Raw genomic sequence first — 25,739 nt, forward strand, 5'->3', positions numbered from 1 at the left:
GACCCTGGAACCACACATTTCATAACCCCGATGGCTATTTTTATCCGTTTGCTTTCTTGGAACCCTTAACCGCTGACCCCGCGAGTCCTGAAGCAGAAAAAGTCACCAACAAGTCTGCTAATTACCCTGCAATGTGACCTAATTGTTGCCGTTTTTAGAACACTTCGAGAATCTTGCAGCAGGCTAACCATTTGAGGCAATCTGAAGAACGATGTTGGAGAAGATGCAAAATATAGTAACATCTTAACGCGCGACAGTCCGATGAAACCGCACTATGCCGGACTAGACCCCCTTCGAGGGGTAGTTTCAAGGGCTTGTTGCTCAACATGCCTGTCTTCAGGCACAATGTCGGCAGTTTCGTGTTTCATCGAGTGGGTGTGCCTCTGATCGGAGACTAGGATCCCAAAAAAAGATTCTCAAGGCGTTACAATGGGGCTCTTCTCCATGTTTCATCTTTTCTAGATCGACTAGGGTTCGTCCATCAATCTTTTTATATACACCATGCTTGGCTGTTTGAGACTCTGTCGATGTTCATTTAATATCCAGACATCCTCCTTCTGGATCATGTCTCTGTGAACGACTTGGTCAGACATCAGATCCTTATTCGTTTGTTACTCTTATGATATATTGTTTCGGTGATATACCTAGTCAACAACTTCGCTATCATGTCTGCTGTCGATTCCGCTCGCTTTCGGCTAACGACGCCGCCGCGTCTTTCTCTTGAGGAGTACATCGGCTCTGGACATAGTCGTCATGTCTCCAACTCTTCCGTCTATTCAAGCGAGTCTTCTCCCTGGTCGACTATGACTGGAAATACCAGTCCTACCACCTCGCCAACTAGACATTATCATGGCCCGAAGCTATTGCCTAAGATCAGGCCTCAAGACGTCGTGATTGAGCCAGTGTCTGCTGGCGGGCCTCTTCGTAACCGTCGCGTTCTGTCTAATACACGGAACCCGCCTCCTGGATTCATCCCTTACCCACTGGTGCGGCCATCTGTCAACCGCACACAAGATGTCGCGGACCGCTTGACATTGGCCTCTCCCATCTCGCCGGCGCCAATGACTACGCAGGGCTGCTTCCCTGCCTTGTCATCGCCCGTGACTATCACCCCTTCGTACAAGCGCAAGGCAGGCGGGGGCCACTCACGCTCAGTATCGGCATCTGTCATCGATGCCGCCACTTTGACCCGATTTGGGTATCCCACCTACCGGGAGCTGCCAAAATATGCACCTCAAATGCAGGCCCAGACGACTCCGACCACCCCAGTTACGCCAATTACCCCAAACATCATGCCCTATCCATCATACTCTCAAAGACTGGGGGTGCAGAATGCTCCTGCAACTCCATTGACAGTGCCGACACCTCAATATAACTACCGCCACGCATCGGCTGCTCAGCATTCACCGGTCTCGCTCAGTCCCCAGGAAAACCTAACCCCAAGGTCCACTACTCTACTGTCCTACCTGACCCTACCAATCCAACCAATCAATCTAGTCCGCAACGTTAGCGTAATTCCTACTCGCGGTCTACACGATTACTTCTGGTGGGACATCCGTAACCTGCGCAGCTGGAGCTCCTTCTCACTGGCGGCATTCGACTCCCTGGATAGCCGACTAATTCAGCTCCTGAAGACCGAAATCCCAGCAGAGCTCACACCGCACGTGGCGGTATCCCCGGCAAGCCTAGCGCCAGAATCAGAACACGACCTAGTGAGCCTAATCCGCGACCTCTACGCACCGCCCGTAAACGCCGCCCTAGCCGTCTCCCAAGGCGAAGACCACCTCCAACTCTACGCTGCCCCAGACGTGCGCAACACAGGCCAAAAAAACCACGGCCATCCGCACTTCCTAGCAAACTATGCCTCAGACACTGAGCAAACAAGCGCCGGTCTCCCGCGCGGCCGACTAGTTGGCATCGTGAAAAGCTTCGACCGCTGGAACACCGGCATGCGCAACGAAGCCCCCCACAGACGCGTAAAGTACCTGAACGGACTCGCCCACCTGCAGCGGTGCATGCGCGAGCACTCCTGCCGCTACGGTTTTATAATCACCGAGATCGAGCTCGTCTGCGTTCGAGCAGGCTGTGACACCGGCGACGACATCCCCTACTTTGGGTACCTGGAGATCGCGGCATCAATCCCACTCAAGACAGCAGCTACACGGAGCGGGCGTGCACACGCGCGCGATGCACCTCTCACAACGCCCATCAGCGCGCGCTCTTTCTCGTCGTCATTCCCCTCGCATCATGACTCCTCGGACCCGGACCCGGTTGAGGATGCGTTGCCGGCTATGACGGCGGGTCTAGGCTTGTACTTTTTGTTGATGCTTTCAAAGTCGGTGCCGCTTCCGCATCAGCCTTCTGCTCATCTCAACGTTGGCGGACCTGGTGCGATGACTCGTCAGAGGATTCTGGAGGAGGCGAAGGATAAGTGGATTCCTGAGCCACAGGTTGGGGAGAAGAGGGATGCTAAAAGAGTGAGAGGCTGGGTTTGGCCTTCGGATCCTTGGCATCGGAGAGAAGGGGGTGCGTCTAGGCGGAAGGCTGGGACGAAGACGAAGAAATGGCATAAATGACTCTATTTTCTGTAGGCACAAGTTTGGCTTTGATGATGGATGTTTGGGATTTGAGTATATTTTGTTTTGTTTCTCTTGTTGCTTTTCTTTTTTGGTGTTTTTTGGTGCCTGCTATTCCCCCTTGCAAATTTTTCCTTTCATAGTAATTTAATTTCTTTTCTTCTTCTCGTCTTGTCTGATATTGACCAATCAAATTGGGCTTCATGGATCCGTCATGAATATATATTGGAAGGTCCCAGGGTCTAAATTGAATTCAATTTCTTACCTTGTTTCATCTCCGCTCCAGGGCTCTTATAGATGTACATAGTGGCCGTTATAGAGCTGTTAATGCTTGCCGTACCATGTCTGATGTGGCTTAATTGGGTGGAGGTTCGAACAAGAGGCCAAGCAAAATCAGCAACATTAAGGATTTGTATCGGATTTGGTGCATTTTTTCTCTGGATGGAATTCACGGCCATTGATGCTTATATTCACATTGCTAGATATGGCTTGTGGATGTATGTCCAACACTACATTACATTAGAAAGGTTTAGATATTAAAGCCAAAATGATCCAAGTCATCCCTAAGGTCCTCAAAGATTGACTCCAATGTGACCAAATCCGTGATGTTAATTGTGGAGCATGAAGCTGTCACTATATGTTGTCATCCCTCAGGGACCTTGGGGACAAGTACCTCGATAGTCAGCTCACGAGGACATTGTAGAAATATAGTCATGCTCGTAAAATATAGGCTATAAAGAATAGTATTTCTCCTATGATCGTACGTTCCTGCAAATTTACTATTTTGTTGTACTACTATAATCACTACATTTCTCTCATACACCATAACTCTAGCCCTACCTCGCCTTTCTAAAATGTCGATATCCCAAGAATTACCAGAAGACGATGAGATCCACGATGTAATCATCATCGGTGCAGGACCATGTGGCCTCGCCGTCGCCGCACGCCTAAGCGAAGAAACACCATCAGCAGTCTTCACAGACGAAGAACACCAGCGCTATCACTGGATAAAGAAGCACAGCGGACGGATGAATCTGGTCCAAGGACGACACGGCAAGATTAAGGGCGTACGAGCCGCAAAATGGGATAGCGAACGCCGATGTCCTCGTCAAGAAGACCGGAGACGTACCTCTGACTCTGCATCTCCTGTGCCGTCACTATCTTCCGCATCGTCGACGTCGTCGACATCCTCGACATCGTCTATCTCAACTCTTGTGATCGATGGTTCTGGAGATAAATGGATGCAGCGGTGGCACAATGCGTTCCGCACGCTGGAGATCAAACAGCTCCGCAGCCCGATGTTCTTCCATGTTGATCCCGGAGATCGGGATGGTATGCTGGCTTATACACAGGAGAGTGGACGGGACGCAGATCTTTGGGAGATTTCTGGGTGCGTTGGGAAGGAGATGAGCAAACATAAGAAGAAGAAGAGAAGACAGGGTGGGCAAACTCAGTAAGTGGTGTCCAGTGCGAATGTGGTTGAAACAAAGCTCTAACCATGGAATCCTTGTAAGCAGAACAATTGGAGCTGAAATTGACGAACGAGATCGGAAAGATTACTTCTCGCCTTCCACAGACCTTTTTTCGGATTATTGTTCGTCGATTATCCAGCGGTATGGTCTGGATGAGCCCGGTAAAATCTTGCAGCGTGAGGCCACGGATCTCTCGTATGATTATCTCTCCGATAGCTCAACCTCAAAGCTGTTCACTGTCACCACATCTACCGGAGAGAAGTTTTATAGTCGGTCTGTTGTCCTGGCCATCGGCCCTGGCGGAGCAGGTGTATCGAAGATTTATCCGTGGAAACCCTCGACGGAACAAGAGGGTGCTGCAGCATGTTGTCACAGTACGGAGATCAAATCATTTCCCAGCCCCAATGTACAAAACAAGATCCAGCGGCGGCAGGAAACCAATGTTGTTGTCGTTGGAGGTGGGCTGTCGTCAGCACAGATTGTCGACATGGCGGTTCGCAAGGGTGTGACGAAAGTGTGGTTCTTGTTGCGGTCCGGCATGAAGGGTATGTATAACATCCCCGGTAATCATTAATTTTTGGACAATGTCTCATTTGAATAATAGTTAAACACTTCGACATTACTCTGTCATGGATGGGCAAGTACAAGAACTGGGAGAAAGCAGCCTTCTGGTCTGCTGATACCGATGAAGGTATTTATTAAAAAAAGCCCTAAACCAATCTAAAGACTGACACTAATATATTTCTCAGAGCGCCTTGAGATGCTTCAAACCGCCCGAAATGGCGGCAGCATTACACCACGCTACACAAAGATTGTAAAGCAGCACGCAGCTAAAAACCGCGCCTCCATCCACCCTTGCACAGTAATAAAAACCCACGACTACAATCCAGTAACCAAGACCTGGACCCTAACAACCGACCCACCAATCCCCGACCTCCCCGCGATAGACTACATCTATTTCGCAACTGGAGTACGGGCGGACGTGCGCGAGATGCCGCTGCTCCGCGAAATGAACGATAAATACCCGATCGAGGTCAAGTCAGGTCTCCCATGTCTAACGAATGATCTATCGTGGCGGGATGACGTCCCATTATTCATGACAGGCCGCCTGGCTTCTCTCCGGCTTGGGCCTGGGGCGCCGAATCTCGAGGGCGCGAGGGTGGGCGCCGAACGTGTTGCGTGGGGCATGGAGGAGGTTCTGCATAAGGGGCGGGATGTTGGTGGGCAGTGTGAGGGCTTCTGTGGGCTTGGTAATCGGTATGCTTCGCTGCTTGGGGAGTGTGATGAATAAAGTTTTTCTCACATCGCTGTGAAGGATGGTATCATAATGCACAGTATACTTGTTCTTTTGGACTGCAGATCATACTTTTTTGGATCTGTGACGAGGTGATTGGAGATAGTACGACATTTGTACTGGATACATTGCCTGTTACATTCCTCCCTGCATTCCGTAAATTTACGTTTCAGTCGCCAGAGTTATCCTTGACTACCCGAGGATACTACGGGGAAGGCTGGAAATTTATTGGGTCAGAAGAATGCTGTTGATCTCTTGTTCTCCAAGGCTGTATGCTTTTAATATAAGATAGCTGGTAAACAACATGGGGTTGAGTTGAGTCTATACGGTTCGACTTCACTTTTTCCAGGAAGCCCAATATTTGCTAGAGCACATAACATGGCGACAAAGGCAGATACAATGGAGAAGGAGCCCCCTATGGAGGTATTCAAGCTCCTACCGAACAACACAAATCCAAATTGGATCAAAGATAGGGGGCTCCGTAAATTGAATATAGCTATTGTGTTCATGTTCTCCAGTGCTTCTTCGGCTGGGTACATCGCGAGTCTTGTGAATAGCTTGTTTGTTCTACCTGAGTGTAAAGTCTCCATCCCGATATTGTGATATTTATGCTAATAATGACATAGTTGGTACCATCATTGGCGGACTAGACCCCAATATAGTTGGTTTGATAATTGCTGCCACTTCTCTTGGGGCGTTAGTCTCCTTCGCACCGGCCTCTTATATTGCTGATGCACTCGGACGAAAGACGTGTATTTTCATTGGGGCCAGCATTGTGATCGTGGGAGCTATCATCCAAACCGCAGTCAAAAGCCACTGGGCCTTTTTTGGCACCAGAGTCTTGTCCGGTATAGGGATGGGCATCGCACAGACTGCATCCCCACTCCTGGCAACTGAAATCGCACACCCACGGCAGCGACAGACGGCCACGGCCCTGTACAATGCATCCTGGAGTTTTGGCGTCATTAGTGCGGCAGCGGTTACGTATGCAACCATAGGAATAGCAAATAGTTGGTCGTGGAGACTTCCTTGTCTGCTGCAAATATCGTTCCCGTTGTTTTCGATCCTAGGGTTGATCATGTTTGTGCCCGAAAGCCCGAGATGGCTTGTGTCCAAAGGCAGGAAAGACGAAGCTCTGAGTATTTTAGGGAAGTACCATGCGAATGGAGACACAGACGACGAGCTGGTTCAGTATGAGTACCGTTTGATATGCAGCACGATCACAGCCGAGATCACCAATACCACGGATTGGAGCTCCTTCTTCTCATCGAGAGGCGATATGCACCGATTAACCATCTGCGTATTAGTTGGACTTATGCAAGAATGGGTTGGAAATGGTATGTACAACGCCCTAAAAGAGACATAGTCACTAATAGTATCGCAGGCCTCTTATCCTATTACCTCGCACCAATTCTCGCATCAGTGGGAATCACGAAGGCAGCCGACCAAGCTGCTGTGAACGTCAGCCTCAATGTCTGGAACTTCCTCCTTGCGGCAGCTGGTGCACTTGCATCGGAACGATACGGCCGCCGCATTCTATGGCTTATTTCCACGGGAGCTATGATCGTTTTCCTGTCCATGTCCACGCTGGCCGCTGGTCTATTTGCCGAAAAACATCTTCCTGCTGCTGGGATAGCGGCTGTTCCGCTCCTGTTTCTCTTCTTTGGTGCATACGATATCGCTTATGCGCCTCTCTTTATATCGTATCCAGCTGAGATCCTGCCCTTCCAACTGCGTGCCAAAGGCATTGCTGTCACCCTTTCGGTGGACGCTGTGGCGTGTTTTTTCAACCAATATGTCAACCCAGTGGCGTTTACGGCGATTGCATGGAAGTATTATTGTGTCTTTCTTGGCTGTCTGATAGTGTTCCTGGGTCTTATATACTTACTCTTCCCCGAGACGAAAGGGCGGTCTTTGGAAGAGGTTGCTATGATTTTCGACAAGGAAAACAAATCAGAAGGTGACAGAGAAGACCGACAAGATACAGATATAATATAGATAGTGGCCATGGTGGCCAATCAAAGCCTGGCTGATGTTGCTGATGTTTCCCCCGCAGTTACAGCGCGTGTAAATTGCAACCTCTCGCGCCGAACATTTGTTAATTATATATAACTATCTCTACTCTTTGTTTAGCCCTAACAGGATAAATAGACCTTGTCAGAGTCAAAAATCCCTTCAATTATTCGTTATATTATCATGTTCTAGATCCAAAAGCTCCAAAGCTATCCCAATATTTCAACCAAACCTCAAATCAACATGAAAGAACCAATACCACCTCCCACGGCGAGTACTCCCAGCTACTCCTTTTCACCATCGAAACAACTGCGATTCCTTGTCATCGGCGCCGGCTCTCGTGGAAACGCCTACGCCCGTGCAGTCACAACCGTAACACCGGGTGTAATCCACGCAATTGCCGAGCCCCACGCATTCAAACGGCGCGAGTTCGGACGAAAATATATATGGGGCCTATCCAAATCCCCTCAAGAGCCTCAAGAGGGCCAGGAGTTCACAGATTGGCGCGAATGGGTGCAGTGGGAACTTGAGCGACGGAAGCGGGCGACTCAAAACAATGAGGATAACACAGCAGACATAAACCCAACTCCCGTGGGGGTAGACGGTGTCTTCGTCTGCACACTAGACGAAACACATGTCGAGATCCTACAAGCCCTTGCTCCGCTCCAACTACACATCCTCTGCGAGAAGCCACTTGCCCTCTCGCTGGACGACTGTCTAACAGTATACCGAACGCTCCAACCACCAGAAGGCCCAAACAACACCCCCCAAGCCCCAAAGAAGATATTCTCAATCGGCCACGTCCTCCGCTACAGTCCGCACAACATCCTCCTTCGCAAACTCCTCCTGACAGACCGCGCAATCGGCGACATAGTCTCCCTAGAACACTGCGAGCCGGTCGGCTGGTGGCACTTCTCGCACAGCTACGTCCGGGGCAACTGGCGACGCGCAACAGCAGCGGGCGACGGTTCCCTCCTCACAAAATCCTGCCACGACATTGACTTCATCCTCTGGCTCCTCTGCTCCCCACCCTCACCCGAAACAGCATCCAAACAAGGCCACAAGCCGCACTTCCCGCGCTCGATCTCGTCCGCCGGCACGATGACGCAGTTCCGCCAAAAGCGCAAGCCCGTTTCCGCAGGCAACGCTACAAACTGTCTCTCCTGCCCCGCTGAAAGTGACTGTAACTACAGCGCGGTTAAAATCTATAATGAGCACCATCTCGCGACGGGTCACACGGCTTGGCCTGTTGACATCGTCTGTCCGGATATCGAAGATGTGTTCCGTGCCCAAGGCGGCAAGGCTGCCGAGTCGCTGCTCCTATCCTGTCTTGCCGAGGACTATGACCGGGATACAGTGTCGGACTCGGATATCGCTGTGCGACCTTGGTACGGGCGGTGCGTCTACGAAGCGGATAACAATGTCTGCGATGATCAGGTTGTGACGTTTGCCTGGGATGATGAGGATACAGTGCCGCATCGACTTGCTAAAACGGCGAGTTTCCATATGATTGCGCCAACGGAGAAACAGTGTGAGCGTCGAGGCCGGGTGTATGGTACTACTGGCGAGGTTTCTTATGATAGTACAACTATTACTGTTTATGATTTTGCTACGGCGAAGACTTCTGTTTTTGATGTGCCGAAGCCACCACCGGGGCAGGTCGAATCGCATGGTGGCGGAGACTTCGGGCTTGCGAAGCAGTTTGTTAGCGCTGTTGAGGCAGTTGAGGGGGGTTGGATGTTGAGACGGCACAAGCGAGGTTTGTTGGGTGTTCACTCGAGGAGGCGGTGCGGAGTCATGCTGTCGTTTTTGCGGCGGAGGAGGCAAGGAGAGAGGAGAGAGTTGTTAAGTGGGAGAGCTGGTGGGGAGAGAAGTTGAGGGTTTCTGCTGCTGCGTGGAAGGCGTAATTACATAGATGGGTTTGATGATTTACAATTCTACGATGCTACGATTCTATGATACTTTGTTTGAGATCTGGTATAGTATAGGGGACAATAATGCATATGCTTCATTAACTTCACAGACCTGGAGGTAAGCCAAGACAAACTCGGATTATAATAAAGATGCAGTTCATCTCATGCCAACGTATACTCTTCTAATCTCGATCCTGCTTTTCGATCATCATTCTTCTCGCGTCCAGATATAACTGCAAAACAATTATAAGGTGATTCCCATCCAGCAGGTTCCACATTAACCCTAACAACCTAACTAAACTTAGGTCTTAACGTCAGGCTCCTCGCGGCCAACATACTCCTTGAACTTGAGCAGAGAAAGCGCCAGAGAGATGTTATCAGCCAGGTACTCCTGAGCAGTGAGACCGAACTTGGACTTGTCGGCCTCGTAGCGCTCAACGTACAGACGGATAGTAGCACCGCTGCTGCCGGTGCCGGACAGACGAACGACAATGCGGCTGCCATCATCAAACTTGGCGTACAGACCTTGGTTGCTGGAGACGCTGCCGTCAAGGTCGGTGTATGAGAAGTTGCCAGCGTCAACGACCTTTCGACCGGCGATTTCCGAGCCAACGAAAGTGTCGCGGTTGGCAACCAGGTCGGACAGAGTGCCAACGACCTTGTTGGCGCCCTCGCTGTCAACGTTCTCGTAGTCGTAGCGGGTGAAGAAGGTGCGACCGTATGTCTGCCAGAACTCGTTCTGGATGGAGCCGATGCTGGGGGTCTCGTTGGGCTTTTGCTTGGCGACACCGGCAACGATGTTCAACCAGGCCACGATGGCCCACAGGCCGTCCTTCTCGCGGATGTGGTTGCTGCCCGTGCCGAAGCTCTCTTCACCGCAGATCGATATCTTCTTGTGGTCGAACAGGTTGCAGAAGAACTTCCAGCCGGTGGGCACCTCGTAGCTCTGCAGACCTTGAGCCTTAGCCACGCGATCTACGGCTCCGGAAGTGGGCATTGAGCGGGCCAAGCCGTATACACCCTGCTTCTGGAAGTACGGGATGAGCTTGGCATGGTGGGCGATGATGGCCAAGCTGTCACCGGGGGAGACGAAACTGTTGGCACCGTAGATCATGTTACGGTCACCGTCGCCATCACTGGCGGCACCGAAGTGGACGCCGTTCGCATCGACGGCCTCCACGAGCTCGTGGGCGTACACGAGGTTGGGATCGGGGTGACCGCCGCCAAAGTCCGGCTTCGGCTGGCAGTTCATTGTGCTGCTGGCGGGCAGACCGAGCTCCTTGACGAAGATGTCCACACCGTAGGGACCAGTCACACCGTGCATGCCGTCGAACAGGACCTTGAAGTCCTTGTGGGAGCTGAGGAACTCCTTGATCAAATCGAAATCGAAGATCTCCTTCATCATGGTCACATAATCGGCGGTAGAGTGAACGATCTCAACCTCGAGGGGACCGTAGTTCTTGATGCCAATGGTGGAGGTATCGACATCAGGAACATCGAGGTATTTGTAGGAAGTGAGGGTCTTGGCAGTCTCGAAGATCTTGTTGGTAATGCCCTCGGGGGCGGGAGCGCCGTTGGCCAAGTTGTACTTAATACCAAAGTCGTTCTCGGGGCCTGAAAGTGTTTGGTCAGTCTCCAGCAGATCTCGTAATACTCCCGACCATCACTTACCACCGGGGTTGTGGCTGGCAGTCAAGAGGATACCTCCAGTTGCCTTCCGCACACGAATGAGGTTGCTAGCAGCTGGGGTGCTCATAATTCCATGCTGTCCAATCAAGATCTTCTTCACGCCATAGGCGGCACTGATCTTTGCGATCTTGGAGATGACCTCGGGGTTGTAGTAACGGCCATCGCCACCAATGACGAGGAAGGAACCCTCAACACCCTCGGGAATCGACAGGAGAACACTAGTAATGAAGGACTCGGAGTAGTTGTCCTGCTGGAAGACCTTGACCTTCTTGCGAAGGCCTGAGCTGGGAGCAAGTTAGCTAGCAGTTCAATTGCGGGGCAACGAGTAACGTACGTTCCAGGCTTCTGGTCAGTGAAGGGCTGGATAGAGACTGTCTGGACAGACATGATGGAATAAGATTGGAGGGAAAGAGGTAGTTAGGAGAATAGGAGAAGAGGGGAAGAAGTTCGAGAAGTTCACCGACTTGTTGAGCTCCACGGAGAGGGGCCAACGTTTGGCGTCATGTGTTGATCATTCCGCTTAGTACTCTTGTAGTACTTTGCCACAGCATTTTAATCTACTTCGTACTCTGTACAGCCCAAGGCTCTGATTTGTTCTATTCAGTCTAATCTATAAGTTGTCCGTCAAGTTACTCTTAGAAATTGTCCATCGCAGATCATTCCGGCGGGGGAAGCAAGAGCCTGCGTCTTGTACAACAACATTATTCCAAAGTATATTGTACATTGTATGGAGTCTTCTCACATTAGGGAAATGTAGCCGAAAACAATGGACAAGTTCAACATGCAGAGTTTTAAAACTACTTCCCAGACATGTCTCAGAGTAACAGAGAAAAGCAGGCCACCAAATCAGCCACACCATCACTTAAACAGCTTCTCTTTATAGAACCGGATCTCCTCAATACTCTCAAGAATATCATCCCTAGCAAGATGAACCTCCCGCTTAGGCGGGACCTGCTCAAGCAGTTCATCACTCCCCCATCTTCGCGCCGCCTCCTTCAAGGAACTAACATCTAGTATGCGATAATGCAGGTGATCCAGCACCTGCGAGTACGGCGTACAAGCAAGGAAGGCCTTATCGGCGTGAACACTATTGCCCGCGAGGAGGGCAGTGCGTGGGACCGGGACATGTTGGCGGATGTAGGCGAGGAGCGAGTCTGCGGCGGTGGAGGGGGAGGTGGTCGAGGCCCGCACGGCAGCGGTGAGGCCCGTGCGGCCGTGTGTATCGATGCACCACTGCGACATCGCGTCGAGGGCGGAGTCTGGGACGTGGATGACGGTTTCAAAGCCGGTCGGTTCGAGGAGGTTTAGTTGGGCGTCTGTGATGAAACAGCAGATCTGGATGATCTTGTCGGTTTCCGGGTTCAGGCCTGTCATCTTGTGAATGAGGTTAGTGGTGAGGATTTTGAAATGCGCTGTAGCAGGGTTTGGATCGGAGATGGGACGTTTAGACGTACCTCGCAGTCGATCCAGACCAAAGGGTCTGTCGAGCGTTCGAGTGGCATCGTGGATTTGTAGCGGATAGGGGCTCTTCCTGGCTATTGAAGCTGTTAGTGATTCGAGGTTCAATTGGGGCTTGGCAGAATCTCTCTGACTTGGTGGTGGAGAAAGCCGGGCTGGACCAGAACACCGCGTAATGCAGATGCACGTAGAAAGATACTTCTGAGCATGGATGTGTAGTTGAGGAGTTTGAAATAGGTAGATTTGTCTCAGCTATAGCCTACGGTTTAGAAGCTTATCGGGGTTTAAGCCGGTCTAGCAAATGCTTGACAAACGCAGTCAGACGGATACCGGAAACCTTTTAAAATATACAATCTACGATGTATACAGTGACTTCTCTCGGCGTACAACGCTTAGTTCAGCCTTAAACCCATGATCAAGCTGCCCTGATCGGTACAGCAAATGTATTTCTCCTTCAACATGTTCCCTGTATTGTAAGTAGTGGACATAACGGCGTAATTGTAGAAAAGCAATATGTATGACCATCCAGAGGACCCAGTAAATCCAACGAAGATCCCGCCCACTCGCAGAATCCTTTCTAGATCCATAGGACACAGCAAAAACGACCAGTGCTTTCCAAAGCGAAGAGTAGTAGCCTGTCAGGCCCAACGGCTCAAGCGAGATCTCGAAATCAGATGTAACCTATTTTCGACGATCACAGAATTACAACTCCTCATCATGTTCTGGGGGTCCAGCAGAAAGATCAGGCGTAAGACTGAACCCATCACCGAATATCTTCGGACTGGTGAAAGTTGATTCTGTTGGAGCGGAAGAGCCTAGAGTTTCATTGATTCTACCGGACTCTGCGATCCGGCGTCTAAGGGCATTCTCATCTGCGGTCGAGACACTCCCCCGCTGTTTTTTCAGTGGACTACCGAAAAGGCCATCTTCTGGTTCAACGGCTAGCAGAGACGGCTCGGTGAGGTGCCCACCAGCAGATTCAGCTGCGGCAGCCTTTGGCGGTGTTTCTGAGCGCTGTTTTACAGGAGGCGTAGATCCAGTTCCAGAAGCCGGCGTATCAGCAGAGTCACCGACACTGCCTCCAGGTGGTTCGGCGGAGTGCTGACGCTTGAGCTGTGATGTCGTTAGCAGAGAACTCATAGAATGTTAGAATTATACCTACTCGAATCTTTCGCAGGCTCTCCGCCAGCTCTCCCTGGCGTTGAATGTCATCGGGAGAGAGGAACCGATCGTCATCCTTGGCTTCTTCGTCGTCTGCCTTGCCAAGTATGGGGTTGTCGGTGTCGTCATCATCGCTGTCCATATCGTCGACGCTCTTCTTTCCCTTCCGCGGCTTGGCTTCGCTGTCCCGGAAATTAAGGAATCCAACAGAGCCACCAGGTTTGATAGGGCCGAGGTTTGCGATATCAGCTTGTATGGACTTGCGCTTACTGGCAGCAGGCGTCTCTTGCACTTTGGCATCTTTCAAGATACCCATCTTTTGCAATTGACCTATGTTGATGTAAAATTAGCAACCATTCCCATCAAGAGCGATCCAGACAATACTTACGCTCACCACGGTACATAAAAGTGAAAACAGCGTATGGTTTATCAGACGGGTCAATACCAGTAACAGTCTGCGTACTAATGGTCTTTGGGTCGAGTGACTTTGGCTTCGCGAAACTTGTGGTATGGTCAACATCGGCGTCTCCTCCACCGCTGTTATCTTGACCACCCTCCTCATCGTCGTGCGCATCAAATTGCGGGGAGTACTCGCCCCGCTTGATCTCTCCCGATGCCAAAACCCGGAACAAAGCAACCTTAATCTGGCCCGCCGTCTCAGGAATTGGATCATCGTCGTCAGAGTCGGAGGAGAGGTCATCGTCTGAAACATCCTCGAGGGGCGACTTCTCGTCATTTCCGTATCGCATAATACTCTTGGACTTGGCGGGATGGTTGTCCTCCATTTCCATGGCGGTCGGGTCCTCGTCAGCAGCGCGCTTTGCACGGCGCTTCTCCATTTTCTGTCGCCTGCGTTCAATCTTGGCTGCTGCATCCTTCCCTTCCAGGTCCAGTCCGTTAAGCCAGCGCTCCAGACCGACCTCGCGGAACAAGAACTCGCGCTCGGCAATTCCCCCGCCTTCGCTATCCGGAACGCTGACCCAGCGTGAATTCACCCAGGTCTCTTCCCCTCGTCGCAGTAGTGTAGCCACCTCCTCCTTTTGTCTTCCGTCGAAGTAGATGTATGCAGCCACGGTCTCGTTCGCCGAATTTGTCAAGCCCTGGTATGGTGCGACCGTCCCGGCGATTTGGCCTGATTCACCGGCCAATTTGCCTGCCACTTTTGGTTTCGGCCAGGGGCAATCTGCTGTCGGCTTTGGGGTCGAGTACGGGACATCTTGCTCGGGGTTTAGGAGGGTGACGGAAATGGCGAAGGTTGATTGTTCCGCTTTGCCGGTCCCAGATTTGGGGATTTTGGGTGGAGGAACGGGGATGAAACAACCTATGCGCGAGGCTCGAGAATGGCGTTGAATGGAATATTCGGGGATCGGGCCATCGGGCGTGTGAATGCTCACGGCAAGCCCTTTGAAGCAGGGCATGGTGGGAATGGGTTAAGTGGAATATGGGTGTTGCACTGTGGGGAGAAGAGTCCAATAAAGACGCAGGGCCAGATCTGCCCCGCAACTAAGACAGGGATACTTCAGGCAAAAACACGAGAAAAGTGATGCCAAATGGAGGATAGGCCAACTTCTTTCTTAGTAGTTTTTTTCTCCCCTCCCTCGTGGAGTTGAAAGAATAAGCTATAGGTGGGAGGCGGTCAAGGTAGTGGGTTTCCACTTACCCAGCAACCCACAGCAGTTCCTTGAGCTCCACTGCAGCTGCTGGTATGTTTGATTCTGGGTTTCAAAAAGGAGGGTCACGATGACGGGGGGGTCATAAATTTCCTGAGGAGTGGTTTGAACACACGACAATACGGCTTCCGGGCGTAAGTAAGCACATAAAACGTCAAAATGCGAACAGAGGAATGGAAGTAAGAAAAGTAAAAGTGAGCTCTCTCAAGGACAAACAAAGGTGAGGGGCGGAAGTGGACCAAAACATGAGCGTTGCCATCCCCGAACTCCCACGTGATAATACCTATCAAGCCTATAGTAGCCTACAGCATGCCTACTTCTATAGTCATCGATAGTCGTTGATGGTTTATCCAATGACTCTACCTGGTGAAATACTACGATTCGCACCTATTTATCTACCAAAACCATCCCAATCATCGCAATTATACCAACATTCAACTTGTCCAGGTCATATCTCCACATCAGCTGATCTCCCAGCAACCATGGATTCTGCGAAACCGTGTGGAGCACATTTTCCCTTCTTTGGGGTTATCCCGCTGATGGGAGTATATACCCTGAGAAATCTTTTATCTTTTCTAATATCTAGAGAGGGTCAAGTCTTGTAATAAATCTCATTTGCATTGTTTCTCAATTGAATATTCAAAGACCGGGAGCTAGATGCAACCCGGGGAACAAAAACCGCAATCGGAATCAATCCGAGTCATGTTGACCAGACCGATTTACGACTTTCCGTGGTCAGAGAAAACACTCTGCTTCCGCGACAAGACAACATCCTCGTTAGCACTCGCAAGATGGTCAAACTTGTAGAGAGGCTCCAGCTCAACATTTTGACGGAAAATGTAGCGTCTGAACCAGTACGGCAGCGCCTTGGTGACTTGATACTTCATGTGGACCCGAGTAGGGACTGCGAAGATATAATCCAGTTCTTCAAGAGTGCGCTGCTTGGTTTCGGGAACCCAGAGGAAAATCATGACCATGGCAGTTACGTTCAGACCACTACATTCTACCGTTAGATATTTGGTGAGAAACTTGCAATATGGGTAGAAAGACTTACGCATAGAAGGCGAATGCCCCAGTAGCAGTCATTGCACTCAACATTTTGGGGAACGTGATTGAGAGCACGGCAGCCCAACCTAGGCAGGTTGCCACGGCCCAGGACATGCCAACCTCTGATACCAATGTTAGTTCCAGAAACAATATCAAGGGAGAAGGGGAACCAAAAGTGAGAAACATACCACGATGGGAAAGAGGGAATACCTCCGCCGAATAAGTGAACGGCACGGGTCCTTCACCAGGCGAGTAAAATGCGGCGAATAGGAAGACAAAGAAGGCGATCGAAGCAAGATGACCTGTACCCTCGGGGGTCCAGAAACAGAAAGCAGCGCCAAGCAAAGTCCATGCCATCTGCGGGAAAGTGAACAACAATAGAGTCCGACGGCCATATGTATCGATGGTCCAGATAGCAGGGAAGGCGAACACAAAGTTAACCAAGCCGAATCCCCAGGAAGCAAACAAAGCCTGTGTATCATTTGCGCCGGCGTTCTTGAAGACAGTCGACGAGTAAAAGGCAACGATGTTAATACCGCACATCTGCTGAGCGATCATGACAACAAACGAAGCAAGAGTGGCACGGCGCACACGAGGAATAGTGAAGAGCTCGACGAAGCGGGTAACATAGTTACTATTGCCGATTAGGTCCATCTCGATCTTGATCTGGGTATGGATGTAGTAAAGATCACGGGCGGCCTGCAAAGGTGTGTTACGGAGACGGCATAGGGACCGGTAGGCCTTGTCCATCTCGCCACGTCGAATGTACCAGCGAGGCGACTCTGGGCAGAAGTAAACACCGAATAGGAGAGGGATGGCTGGGATGAAGGCCGATCCGAGCTGCAGACGCCAGGAGATTTTACCTGTATCCTTGACAGCAAGGTTGGCACTAAATCCGAGGAAAATGCCAAAGGCGGTCCAGAGCTGCCAGGACATGACCAAACCACCGCGGATGACAGCAGGAGTATTCTCGGCGCAGAAGATTGGAATTGTCGAGGCCTTCAGACCCATTCCAATACCCAGGAGGAGACGGACCACAAACAACTGTATCCAGTTCTGGGTCACCGCAGAGCCAATGGGAGTAAGGACACAGAAGATAGACGCGATGAAGATTGTACCGCGACGGCCTAGGATCCGATTGCAGGGGTCGGAGAGCCAGCATCCAAGACAAGCACTAGCGATGTATGGAGCAGCATTGACGATACCAACGAGCCACAAGTTCCGATTGGCGTGAGCACTCTTCTGGGGATCTTCTGAAATACCAAAAGCATCGGGGAATGACAGGTTAGCACCATTGGAGCCAGTCTGGTCCCAACCTCTGTATTGCTGTTAGGGATGTACCTAGTGTGTGTACTGGGGGAATCACATACTGCACGGCTGCACCAATAGAGCACAGGACAATGGTGAAGTAGAGTGATCTAGGCTGGCGCCATTTGTGAACCACTTCGTCACGTAGGGCAGTGAGCTCCAGCTCAGTCAAGTCTGCCACTGCCTCGAACTCGGTAGGGTCACGCGCAACAAGCGCTCCTTTTTTCAACTCAGGTAGGATGTTTGTGACGTTGTACTCCTCGGCAAACTCTTCCACGTTGCGGAGTACCTGAATCTTGGTCAAGTCGGCCAAGGGGTTCTTGATCCTGGTTGATGTTGGTACACTGAGAGGGAAAAGAGATATATGACAGGATAATGAAATGAGTGAAGTTTACCTAGCGGACACATTGTTCTGAAGGTCAACTTGCTCAATGTATCCCTTCTCGGCGCTGTTTTGATCATTGCTGGAACTATTGGAACTGAGATGAGTATTGCAAAGCACACAAGGAAGATCCAAATCTTACCGCTGGCCAGAGTCGACCTGAGTGATGACCTCTTGAACCATTTTGACGATTGCCTGGTCAAGCTGTTGATAGAAACTAAGAAAGAAACCAGAGACTGTGGGCTGAGCTGGCTCTTTTGATGAAAAAGGGAAACAGATGAAGGTTGATAGAGGAGGGTGATGGAGAAAGGGTGGTAGAGGAGGGGTGATGGAGAAAGGGTAATAGAGGAAGGGTGATAGAGAGAAAGAGTTGGAAACCCAACCAACGATTTCAGTTACCAGACTAGTTCGTTTGATAGTGAATCAGGCTCCAATCAGGCTCCAGAGACAAACAAAATCGTGAATGGTGACTATTCTATTGACCTTGGGGGAGGGGCACCCTTTTATATTCATTGAATCTTTTCTCAGACCAGTCCATTTGAAAAGGTGCACAATATCATTGGCTAGAATAAAAGATGTCAAAGCCTCACGAGCGAAGCTCCAAGGAACGACTTTCTACTTCCCGAAACGGAACGAATCTAGGGACCCGCATCGGATTGCCCACGGGGAAACTCGAAAGTCTAAGAAAAATGGAGACAAAGCCAATACCCCAGACTTGGTCTCGGCAAAATACTACATTGAAAGTGCTCTGCTACCTTGGTGAACAAGGCTCTCGGCCCAAGCACAACTACATGCAGCCAATGAATCCTCCAGGATTTGTCGCTTCCGATCGGGATTTCTGTCCAGACCGGTTCAAAGTCGAAAGTTAAAGTAAGCCTTCTACCGTTAAGCCCCAGGTATATTCTCTTTCAATTATGCGGTACTTGTCTCCATGTTATGCAATCAGATCTTACAAGCCCATCCATAATTCCTGTCGGGTACAGATATGAAAAGTAATTCTCGTGAGGTATCAGGATCGCCGCTCTCGATATTGGCGTCATCAGGGCGAGCGCCACATTCGCCTCTAGACAGGGGCCAGAATTGTGATTGGCGAAAAGAATTTAGGCATATGGCTGAGAGCCAGTCAATTTTTTGGCGCTAAATTAGGCTTAAACCACGTTCGGGCCTGTTTCCGGCGACTTCACAGGGCTAAGATGTTCACGTGGTCGGTATATTTGCCTTTGAGGCCGCATCGAGACCCAAGTCCCCTCGGTTATAACAACTATAAAAAATGACGAACATTTGAAATTGAGACATTTTCCGAATCCAGTAGAGAGAAGGAGAGGGAAAAAGTGGAAATCCGGGGCAAATTGCGGGGGATATACGCTTAAGGGCAGTCTATCACCTCGGGGATGAATTTCCCTCTCGGAGCCCAACCACGGTATGAGGGAAATATCGGAAATGGTACAAGGGTTTCATTTAATCCCGATCTCTAGTCAAATTATCCCGGTCCCCTTCAAGCCGTGTGCCCCATAAGCGTTAGTTACTGACATTTAAACAAGTAGCCCCAGACACGGCAATTATTCCAACCCGATAAGTTAGTCCCGGGACATGGCGCGCTGATCCTAAAGCGGCACATTGAAAGATCATCGCCATCATCACTCAATTTACTGTGACCGCCTCCGGCGATATCTCGAGGCTCGAGCGGGCCGCGTCTAGGGTTGCAACGTTAAGGTGCTCGTGGCTGGCCATGTGGAGATCAACGTGTTTTATCTGGGGAAATATTTTGATATGCTTCGGTAACCTCTCAACGCCCCATGCGAGTCATGACATCGATTTGTGGCAAAAGAATACTGACTACATCCTTTCTTGTCCATTTTCGGCTTGTCCTGCAACGTTCAAAGTATTTTGTGTTTGACATGTCAGATGCAGAATGCCCCTTGGCATATTAGTTGATTCTATGAGCCAATTCCTAAACTAGCTCTTAGTGAGAAGAATATCATGGTTACATTGCCGATCAGGCGTCCAAGCGTAGTATATGTACCATGTGCCATGCTAGATCCTGAGCCATGCTACCCCGTATAGAAGAGCATCTGTCCTTCCAGAAAGGGATCGCCCTTGCGGGTGCCTGCACACCCTACCATGTAATAAACTGCCGAATCACATGGCCAATGCATCCTTAGGAGAGCGCCTGTGTGCCCTGCTGCAAGGGGCAAAGCAAATACAGAAATAAGTCTCCAAAATTTCACCATCGTACCCCATTGTTCTCATCTACAATACTCGCAGGTGGGATGTTATACCTACTTTGCTTCGTACGGAAAACGGCTTCAAAAGTCGAAAAATGTAAGTTAAGAGTAAAGTAATAAGGCCAACATACCACTTTTATAACCGCCCAAGGTAGGTCGATGCAGTTTTTAAATGTGGAGTCGCAGTGTTGAAAACAACCGCTTATTCTTCGACATCGAATCGGGATAAGCTAGTAACCAAATTTCTTTTTCTTGATGGAAGTGTTGCCTTGAGCCAAACAAAGAAAATGACAGTAACATTTTCCTCCATGTAAATTGTTGGTTCCTGTACATGGAATAAAAGCCTAATCAACGAGAGCTAAAATGAATTATCTCAACAATGTTGCTTTTGCAGTTCCTCTTGGATTGAATAGCGCGAATCCCGACATGGTCAGATGTATGTTACCTTAGCAAGATTGCATATGTTATATGTATCTGATTATATCTGGCGATCGAACCTTTTCCTTTTCCGATTTACTGCTTCTCGTTGAGTGAGAAATGAGTTAGGATTTGTCTCTACCTTCCGATAGGCCAGCCGGAACTCGCAGCGATTCGAAATGTCTCGAGGATGGCCTCCAGCTGATCCGCTACGAGAGAAAAGATGGCAATTGTACTGCCGTGCACGCGTACAAGCGCTTGGCAATTGAAGCAAGGGTCTACCATCTTTAGTCTCCTCGCGGAGGGAATTTCAATAATCGTAACAGTCGTCTCTGGAGAAGTGATCTGAAACAGACCTACGGCCATCTGGCAGATTTGATAGAATTTCCCATTCCCCTCAAAGATCACTGACGGAAAAACGGTGGTAAGGCGAATGTATATGTGGCAGAAAAATCTCAATAAATTCTCTAACTCTCTAAAAATGACAATAGTCCTAAAACATGACAATCTTGTGGACAACTTAGTAATCAAAACAAACAAAACAAAATGAAAGGATGTTTTTCGGGCGAAAAACTGCGGGACTGGTTTTTCGGGCGAAAAACCATCCTGGTCAGTCACGTGACCCAACTGTATCAGGAATAAAAAATAACAGTATTCATCCTAGATTCTGACAATCACCCCTCCCACATGTGGATCACCATACTTTGGTAGCACAGCGGACTTGAGGTTCATCTACTTTGATACATAATGACCAGAACTACATAGAGGTGTAATAGATTGAAGCCAAATGAATATTTAATGAGACACAGTTGAATACTTCGATATTCAGTCAAACCGGTGTGATATGACGTCATCTTATCTCCGAGGACATCCATGATTGTGGAGAGCTGACAAATAAGAATCTATGAGCTTCTTATAACTACATAACTACTACTTACTTGCTTCCTTAATCATTCCAGATGTTCTCTCGTTCACTGAAAGTCTTACCTCGATTATCTCACTTCACATCCAGATTTTACCCATATTCTACCATGTCTTCAAACATTACCCTATATACCTGGCCCACGCCGAATGGCATCAAAGCTTCCATCACCCTCGAGGAGCTTGGTCTAGCTTATAAAACTGAAGGCCTTGATATCTCCTCCAATTCGAATCCCCAAAAGGAAGAGTACACAACTACCTCTACTACACAATACGACATGTCACAATAAGCTGATGAAAGCCCTTGAACAGATGGTTCCTGAAGATTAACCCCAACGGCCGCATCCCCGCCCTACTCGATGGCTCGCAGCGCGTCTTCGAGAGCGGAGCAATCATGACATATCTAGTCGACAAGTATGACACCGACCGCAAGATCAGTTACGCCCCTGGTACCTCGGAGCACGTCGAACAAACATCCTGGTTAATGTTCCAGATGGGTGGGCTCGGGCCTATGCAAGGTGCGTTCAAAATCTCTTGTACGTGTGTTTCAGGTTCTGTCTCACACCCAATAGGACAAGCGAACCATTTCCGTCTCTTCGCCAATACGCGTTCCGATTACGCTATTAACCGTTATATCAACGAGACGAAGCGCCTCTTCTCGGTCCTCGAATCGCGTTTGAAGGAAAGTCCTTACCTCGCGGGTGAGAAGTATACTATTGCCGATATTGCGAGTTTCTCTTGGGTTCGTGGTGCTCCTGTTTCCTTGGAGATTGATCTATCTGCATTCCCCGCTTTGAAAAAGTGGGTCGAGGAGATTGATAAGCGTGCTGCTGTTCAAAAGGGGGTGGATGTTCCTCATTCGACTAGGACTCCTGAGCAGAGAGCTGAATTTTTCCGGAATTGCCGGGCCAAGATTGATACCATGACCACTTCTGATCAGCATTGATTGATGGTACTATATTGGGTTTCTGGTCACAGTGCCGAAAAACAATAGTACAAAGGAACAAGTCAAGCTCGTTGCAACAATATCATAACATCCCTTGCATCTAGGAGTGATCCTATGTCAAAGGTCTGAATTATACATCAATTCCTCGAGTAACCAAATTCTGAACAATAAACAAAGAGGCAATAGCAATTTTGAATAGTCAAAGCTCCCCGGGCCTGTAGCTTCTCCAGGTCTTGAACCCAACCTGCTCATACCACCCGTCGAGCGCGACCCAGTCTACAAAGACACCTTCAATGCCTCGCTGCTTCATGTTTTCAATAGCATGACAGATCAATGCCAGTCCAATGCCATGCTTGCGGTGTGATTCATCAATTCCTACGGCACCGATGAGCCCTGTGTTTGGACCACAGGTTTGGGGGAATGCCCAAGACTTGTTCAAAGCATATGATGGACCGAGCATTAATGTCCAGCCAACCTGCTGGCCGTGAGAGTCGAATGCTATCATCACACTGTCGGGATACTTGTCGGGATGTAATGCGACGTATGCCTCCACCCAGCTCTTGATAAGATATTAGTATGAATTCCAACAAAGTACAAGTGGAGGGAAACACATGAGTCTTACACTGTCCTTAGAGAAGTTTTTTCTTTGGCCAACCAAACAGGCCTCGTAATCTTCGGGTTTTAATGGCGCGAAGCGGAAGCCTCGCTCCCGGGCACGAGTGATATACTTCTCTGGCGACTGGAAGTTCCGAATATCTTGGTACAAATCAACCGACCGGGCACTGGGAGGGCTGAGTCGGAAACCACGGTGAGTGAAGAAATGTTGCACTGTTTCTGGAAGGTCCTGGGGTATCCCGGGCCAAAAGCGGGGGAATGAGCTGCCCAGCTTCACATTATTGAAGCCAAAGGTTGCCCGGAAGTATGCTCTTGTTTCATCTAGCAAGGCAATTCCAATGCCTTGATGTTGGTACTTTGGCGACACGGCAAGAACTGCGATATACACGGTGTTTGGTGCACCGTGGGCATTTGTATAAGCAAGACAGAAGCCTACTAGCTGCGATCCAAAACGCGCGATGAAATGGTGACCATGCGGGCGTACTATCAGAGACCGCAAACTTTCAGCGGGAATAAGGTAGGTCGGGAGAGCAGCGGCCCAGACTTCGACCACCTCATCCAGATCTCTTTGCGCATCAAATGGCATTACTACCGCAGAGGTCTTTGTCAAAGCATTAATCCCCAGCGGAAGAGCACCTGTCGGGACTAATGCCCCGAACATGATATCGGCAGCCACAGAAAATGCCTCGATGGTCGGCTCGTATGTGGTAATATAGGTCTTAACACTAGGAGCATCAAGGAAGTCATAAGGGTTGCAAACAGCAATATGCACCAATGCATGAACACGTTCAGCGAGTTCCAAGCCTAATAACTCCTGGTATGGCGACTCCCTTGCATTGAATGAAGTGAAAATCACCACATCAGCGACTTCAAGGGTTCGCCATTGCTCCGAAGTCAAACCGGTCGCTCCGTATCTGAGCTCCGCAATGGAATTGTTGTGTTGCCGCAAGACATCAAGATATTTGTTAGACTGATATAATCCTGGCCTCCCCGTTCCTTCGCCGTCAACCGCACCACCGACTGGGATATTATCTCCAGGGAAGAGGAAGATGATGATTGAAGTCTTTGATAGGGGGAGAATGCCATTTTTGTCACGAACGAGTGTGGTCGATCGAGAATATATATCCATAGTCGTCTCGGCAATTCTATTGTTGAGCGAGTTCAAGTCTGCGAGATTAGATTGTTGAAGAGCGACATCCCAGTTCAAAAACTTGTCCTTCACCGTAGCAACATGGCGACAAGCGTCCGCCAGTCGTGACCGCTCGAATCTGCCGGACTTTATTGCTTCACAAACTGTCTTGATCGATGCTACTTGCACATCAAAGGTATGACAGATCATGATGCTATCGCTGCCAGCGCGCAACGCTAGGACCGAGCCTTCTTCTGTACCGTATGTAGAGCGGATTCCATCCATCTCCAGGCAGTCTGTGATGATCATACCATCATAGGCCATGTCCTTGCGCAAAATCCCCATAACATCCGGAGAAAGTGTTGCAGGCCGCGTGAGATCGATACAGGGCAGTGAGATATGAGCAGTCATGACGGTCTCAATGCCTTCAGCGACAGCCCGCCTAAATGGAATCAATTCGCAACGCTCCAGCTGATCCCTTGTTTTGGGAATCACCGGTAGTCCATAATGCGAGTCCACAGCTGTGTCTCCATGACCTGGAAAATGCTTTACACTAGGGACGATGTTTTGCTCCCGCAAACCCCGCGCGGCCGCACTCGCAAACCGGCCCACAAATTCAGGGTCATCACCAAAGCTGCGTACACCAACAACTGGGTTTAAGGGCTCCGAGTTGATATCGCACACCGGTGCATAGTTCATGTTAATCCCGAAGAAACCCAAAGTTTCCCCCGTGGCTTTCCCCGCACTGTAGGCGCACTCCGGGTCATGCGTGGCGCCGAGTGCCATGGCGCCTGGTACTTGAGCAGCGATTGGCGGAGATATGCGAGTGACCAACCCATTCTCCTGATCGATTCCGATCAATAATGGTCGCTCATGTCCAGCCAATCTGGCTTCATTCTGTAAAGCCAGTGTCAAGGCCTGAAGAAGATTAGTCACGCGTCAAGATACTTGGAACCTCGGATATCGCACCTGGAGCTGTTCTGAATTCTCAAAATTGCGCGAGAAGAGAACGATGCCTCCAACGTGGTAGTCATGAATCAAAATCTTGATTTCGGGACTTGGGGTGCAGCCATAAAACCCCACCGCGAAGAGCTGCGATCGTCAGTGAGATTCACAAAGCAGGGGTTTCAGAGCTCATATACCTGGCCAACCTGCTTTTTAAGATCTGAAGAAACCATTCTGGCTTTGTTGATTTTATTTGGATGGTCTCATGGATTGCAGATGGTTCAAACGGGAGTGACGTTGAAAGGATCGGAGTTGACTCGGTGTCCACCCGTGGACTTGATGCAACATTGCACCTACACTCGGAACGCTTGAGGGTATTTCAGCTTAACCTCTTAGAGTCTAGCGAAAGCCAATTGCGATTGGAACATTTGAATGTAACAACATCTGATATAAAAGATAAGGCAAGTTCGATGGATGCGGGGTAGGTAACCTCCAGGGCTTGATAGGAGATATATATCTTGCAGGTGATGTCTCCAACTTGAACTAACACTTACACTT

General features: G+C 49.7%; 10 protein-coding genes across 10 annotated transcripts; 5 read left to right on the forward strand and 5 right to left on the reverse strand.

Annotated features, from left to right (window-relative positions):
- Positions 1-665: 665 nt before the first annotated feature.
- On the forward strand, positions 666-2,576 carry N7518_004036 (uncharacterized protein; the record flags this gene model as incomplete). The annotated part of the gene is made up of 1 exon (XM_057184963.1): positions 666-2,576. One exon carries the CDS (start codon positions 666-668, stop codon positions 2,574-2,576), a length of 1,911 nt encoding a protein of 636 aa, XP_057041733.1.
- An 854-nt stretch (positions 2,577-3,430) lies between these two features.
- N7518_004037 (FAD binding domain protein) lies at positions 3,431-5,339 on the forward strand (the record flags this gene model as incomplete). Its single annotated transcript, XM_057184964.1, has 4 exons — positions 3,431-4,029; positions 4,094-4,593; positions 4,653-4,739; positions 4,798-5,339. 4 exons carry the CDS (start codon positions 3,431-3,433, stop codon positions 5,337-5,339), a joined length of 1,728 nt encoding a protein of 575 aa, XP_057041734.1.
- Positions 5,340-5,720: 381 nt separating this feature from the next.
- N7518_004038 (uncharacterized protein) lies at positions 5,721-7,340 on the forward strand (the record flags this gene model as incomplete). Its single annotated transcript, XM_057184965.1, has 3 exons — positions 5,721-5,919; positions 5,969-6,679; positions 6,727-7,340. The coding sequence occupies 3 exons, from the start codon at positions 5,721-5,723 to the stop codon at positions 7,338-7,340; spliced, it is 1,524 nt and encodes a 507-aa protein (XP_057041735.1).
- A 258-nt stretch (positions 7,341-7,598) lies between these two features.
- N7518_004039 (Gfo/Idh/MocA family protein) lies at positions 7,599-9,233 on the forward strand (the record flags this gene model as incomplete). The annotated part of the gene is made up of 1 exon (XM_057184966.1): positions 7,599-9,233. One exon carries the CDS (start codon positions 7,599-7,601, stop codon positions 9,231-9,233), a length of 1,635 nt encoding a protein of 544 aa, XP_057041736.1.
- Positions 9,234-9,569: 336 nt separating this feature from the next.
- pgmA (phosphoglucomutase PGM2) lies at positions 9,570-11,344 on the reverse strand (the record flags this gene model as incomplete). The annotated part of the gene is made up of 3 exons (XM_057184967.1): positions 9,570-10,882; positions 10,940-11,241; positions 11,292-11,344. 3 exons carry the CDS (start codon positions 11,342-11,344, stop codon positions 9,570-9,572), a joined length of 1,668 nt encoding a protein of 555 aa, XP_057041737.1.
- Positions 11,345-11,815: 471 nt separating this feature from the next.
- On the reverse strand, positions 11,816-12,459 carry N7518_004041 (oligoribonuclease; the record flags this gene model as incomplete). The annotated part of the gene is made up of 2 exons (XM_057184968.1): positions 11,816-12,331; positions 12,412-12,459. The coding sequence occupies 2 exons, from the start codon at positions 12,457-12,459 to the stop codon at positions 11,816-11,818; spliced, it is 564 nt and encodes a 187-aa protein (XP_057041738.1).
- Positions 12,460-13,117: 658 nt separating this feature from the next.
- Positions 13,118-14,994, reverse strand: N7518_004042 (uncharacterized protein; the record flags this gene model as incomplete). The annotated part of the gene is made up of 3 exons (XM_057184969.1): positions 13,118-13,528; positions 13,578-13,906; positions 13,965-14,994. The coding sequence occupies 3 exons, from the start codon at positions 14,992-14,994 to the stop codon at positions 13,118-13,120; spliced, it is 1,770 nt and encodes a 589-aa protein (XP_057041739.1).
- Positions 14,995-15,633: 639 nt separating this feature from the next.
- N7518_004043 (uncharacterized protein) lies at positions 15,634-18,166 on the reverse strand (the record flags this gene model as incomplete). Its single annotated transcript, XM_057184970.1, has 7 exons — positions 15,634-15,766; positions 15,970-16,242; positions 16,301-16,415; positions 16,482-17,611; positions 17,664-17,927; positions 17,997-18,071; positions 18,126-18,166. 7 exons carry the CDS (start codon positions 18,164-18,166, stop codon positions 15,634-15,636), a joined length of 2,031 nt encoding a protein of 676 aa, XP_057041740.1.
- A 3,490-nt stretch (positions 18,167-21,656) lies between these two features.
- N7518_004044 (glutathione S-transferase family protein) lies at positions 21,657-22,492 on the forward strand (the record flags this gene model as incomplete). The annotated part of the gene is made up of 3 exons (XM_057184971.1): positions 21,657-21,793; positions 21,859-22,064; positions 22,119-22,492. 3 exons carry the CDS (start codon positions 21,657-21,659, stop codon positions 22,490-22,492), a joined length of 717 nt encoding a protein of 238 aa, XP_057041741.1.
- A 199-nt stretch (positions 22,493-22,691) lies between these two features.
- N7518_004045 (uncharacterized protein) lies at positions 22,692-25,414 on the reverse strand (the record flags this gene model as incomplete). Its single annotated transcript, XM_057184972.1, has 4 exons — positions 22,692-23,051; positions 23,115-25,154; positions 25,206-25,328; positions 25,379-25,414. 4 exons carry the CDS (start codon positions 25,412-25,414, stop codon positions 22,692-22,694), a joined length of 2,559 nt encoding a protein of 852 aa, XP_057041742.1.
- Positions 25,415-25,739: the final 325 nt, after the last annotated feature.

This window comes from Penicillium psychrosexuale, assembly GCF_028828465.1.
Source record: "Penicillium psychrosexuale strain IBT 29551 chromosome Unknown utg000003l, whole genome shotgun sequence".
Lineage (NCBI taxonomy): Eukaryota > Fungi > Ascomycota > Eurotiomycetes > Eurotiales > Aspergillaceae > Penicillium > Penicillium psychrosexuale.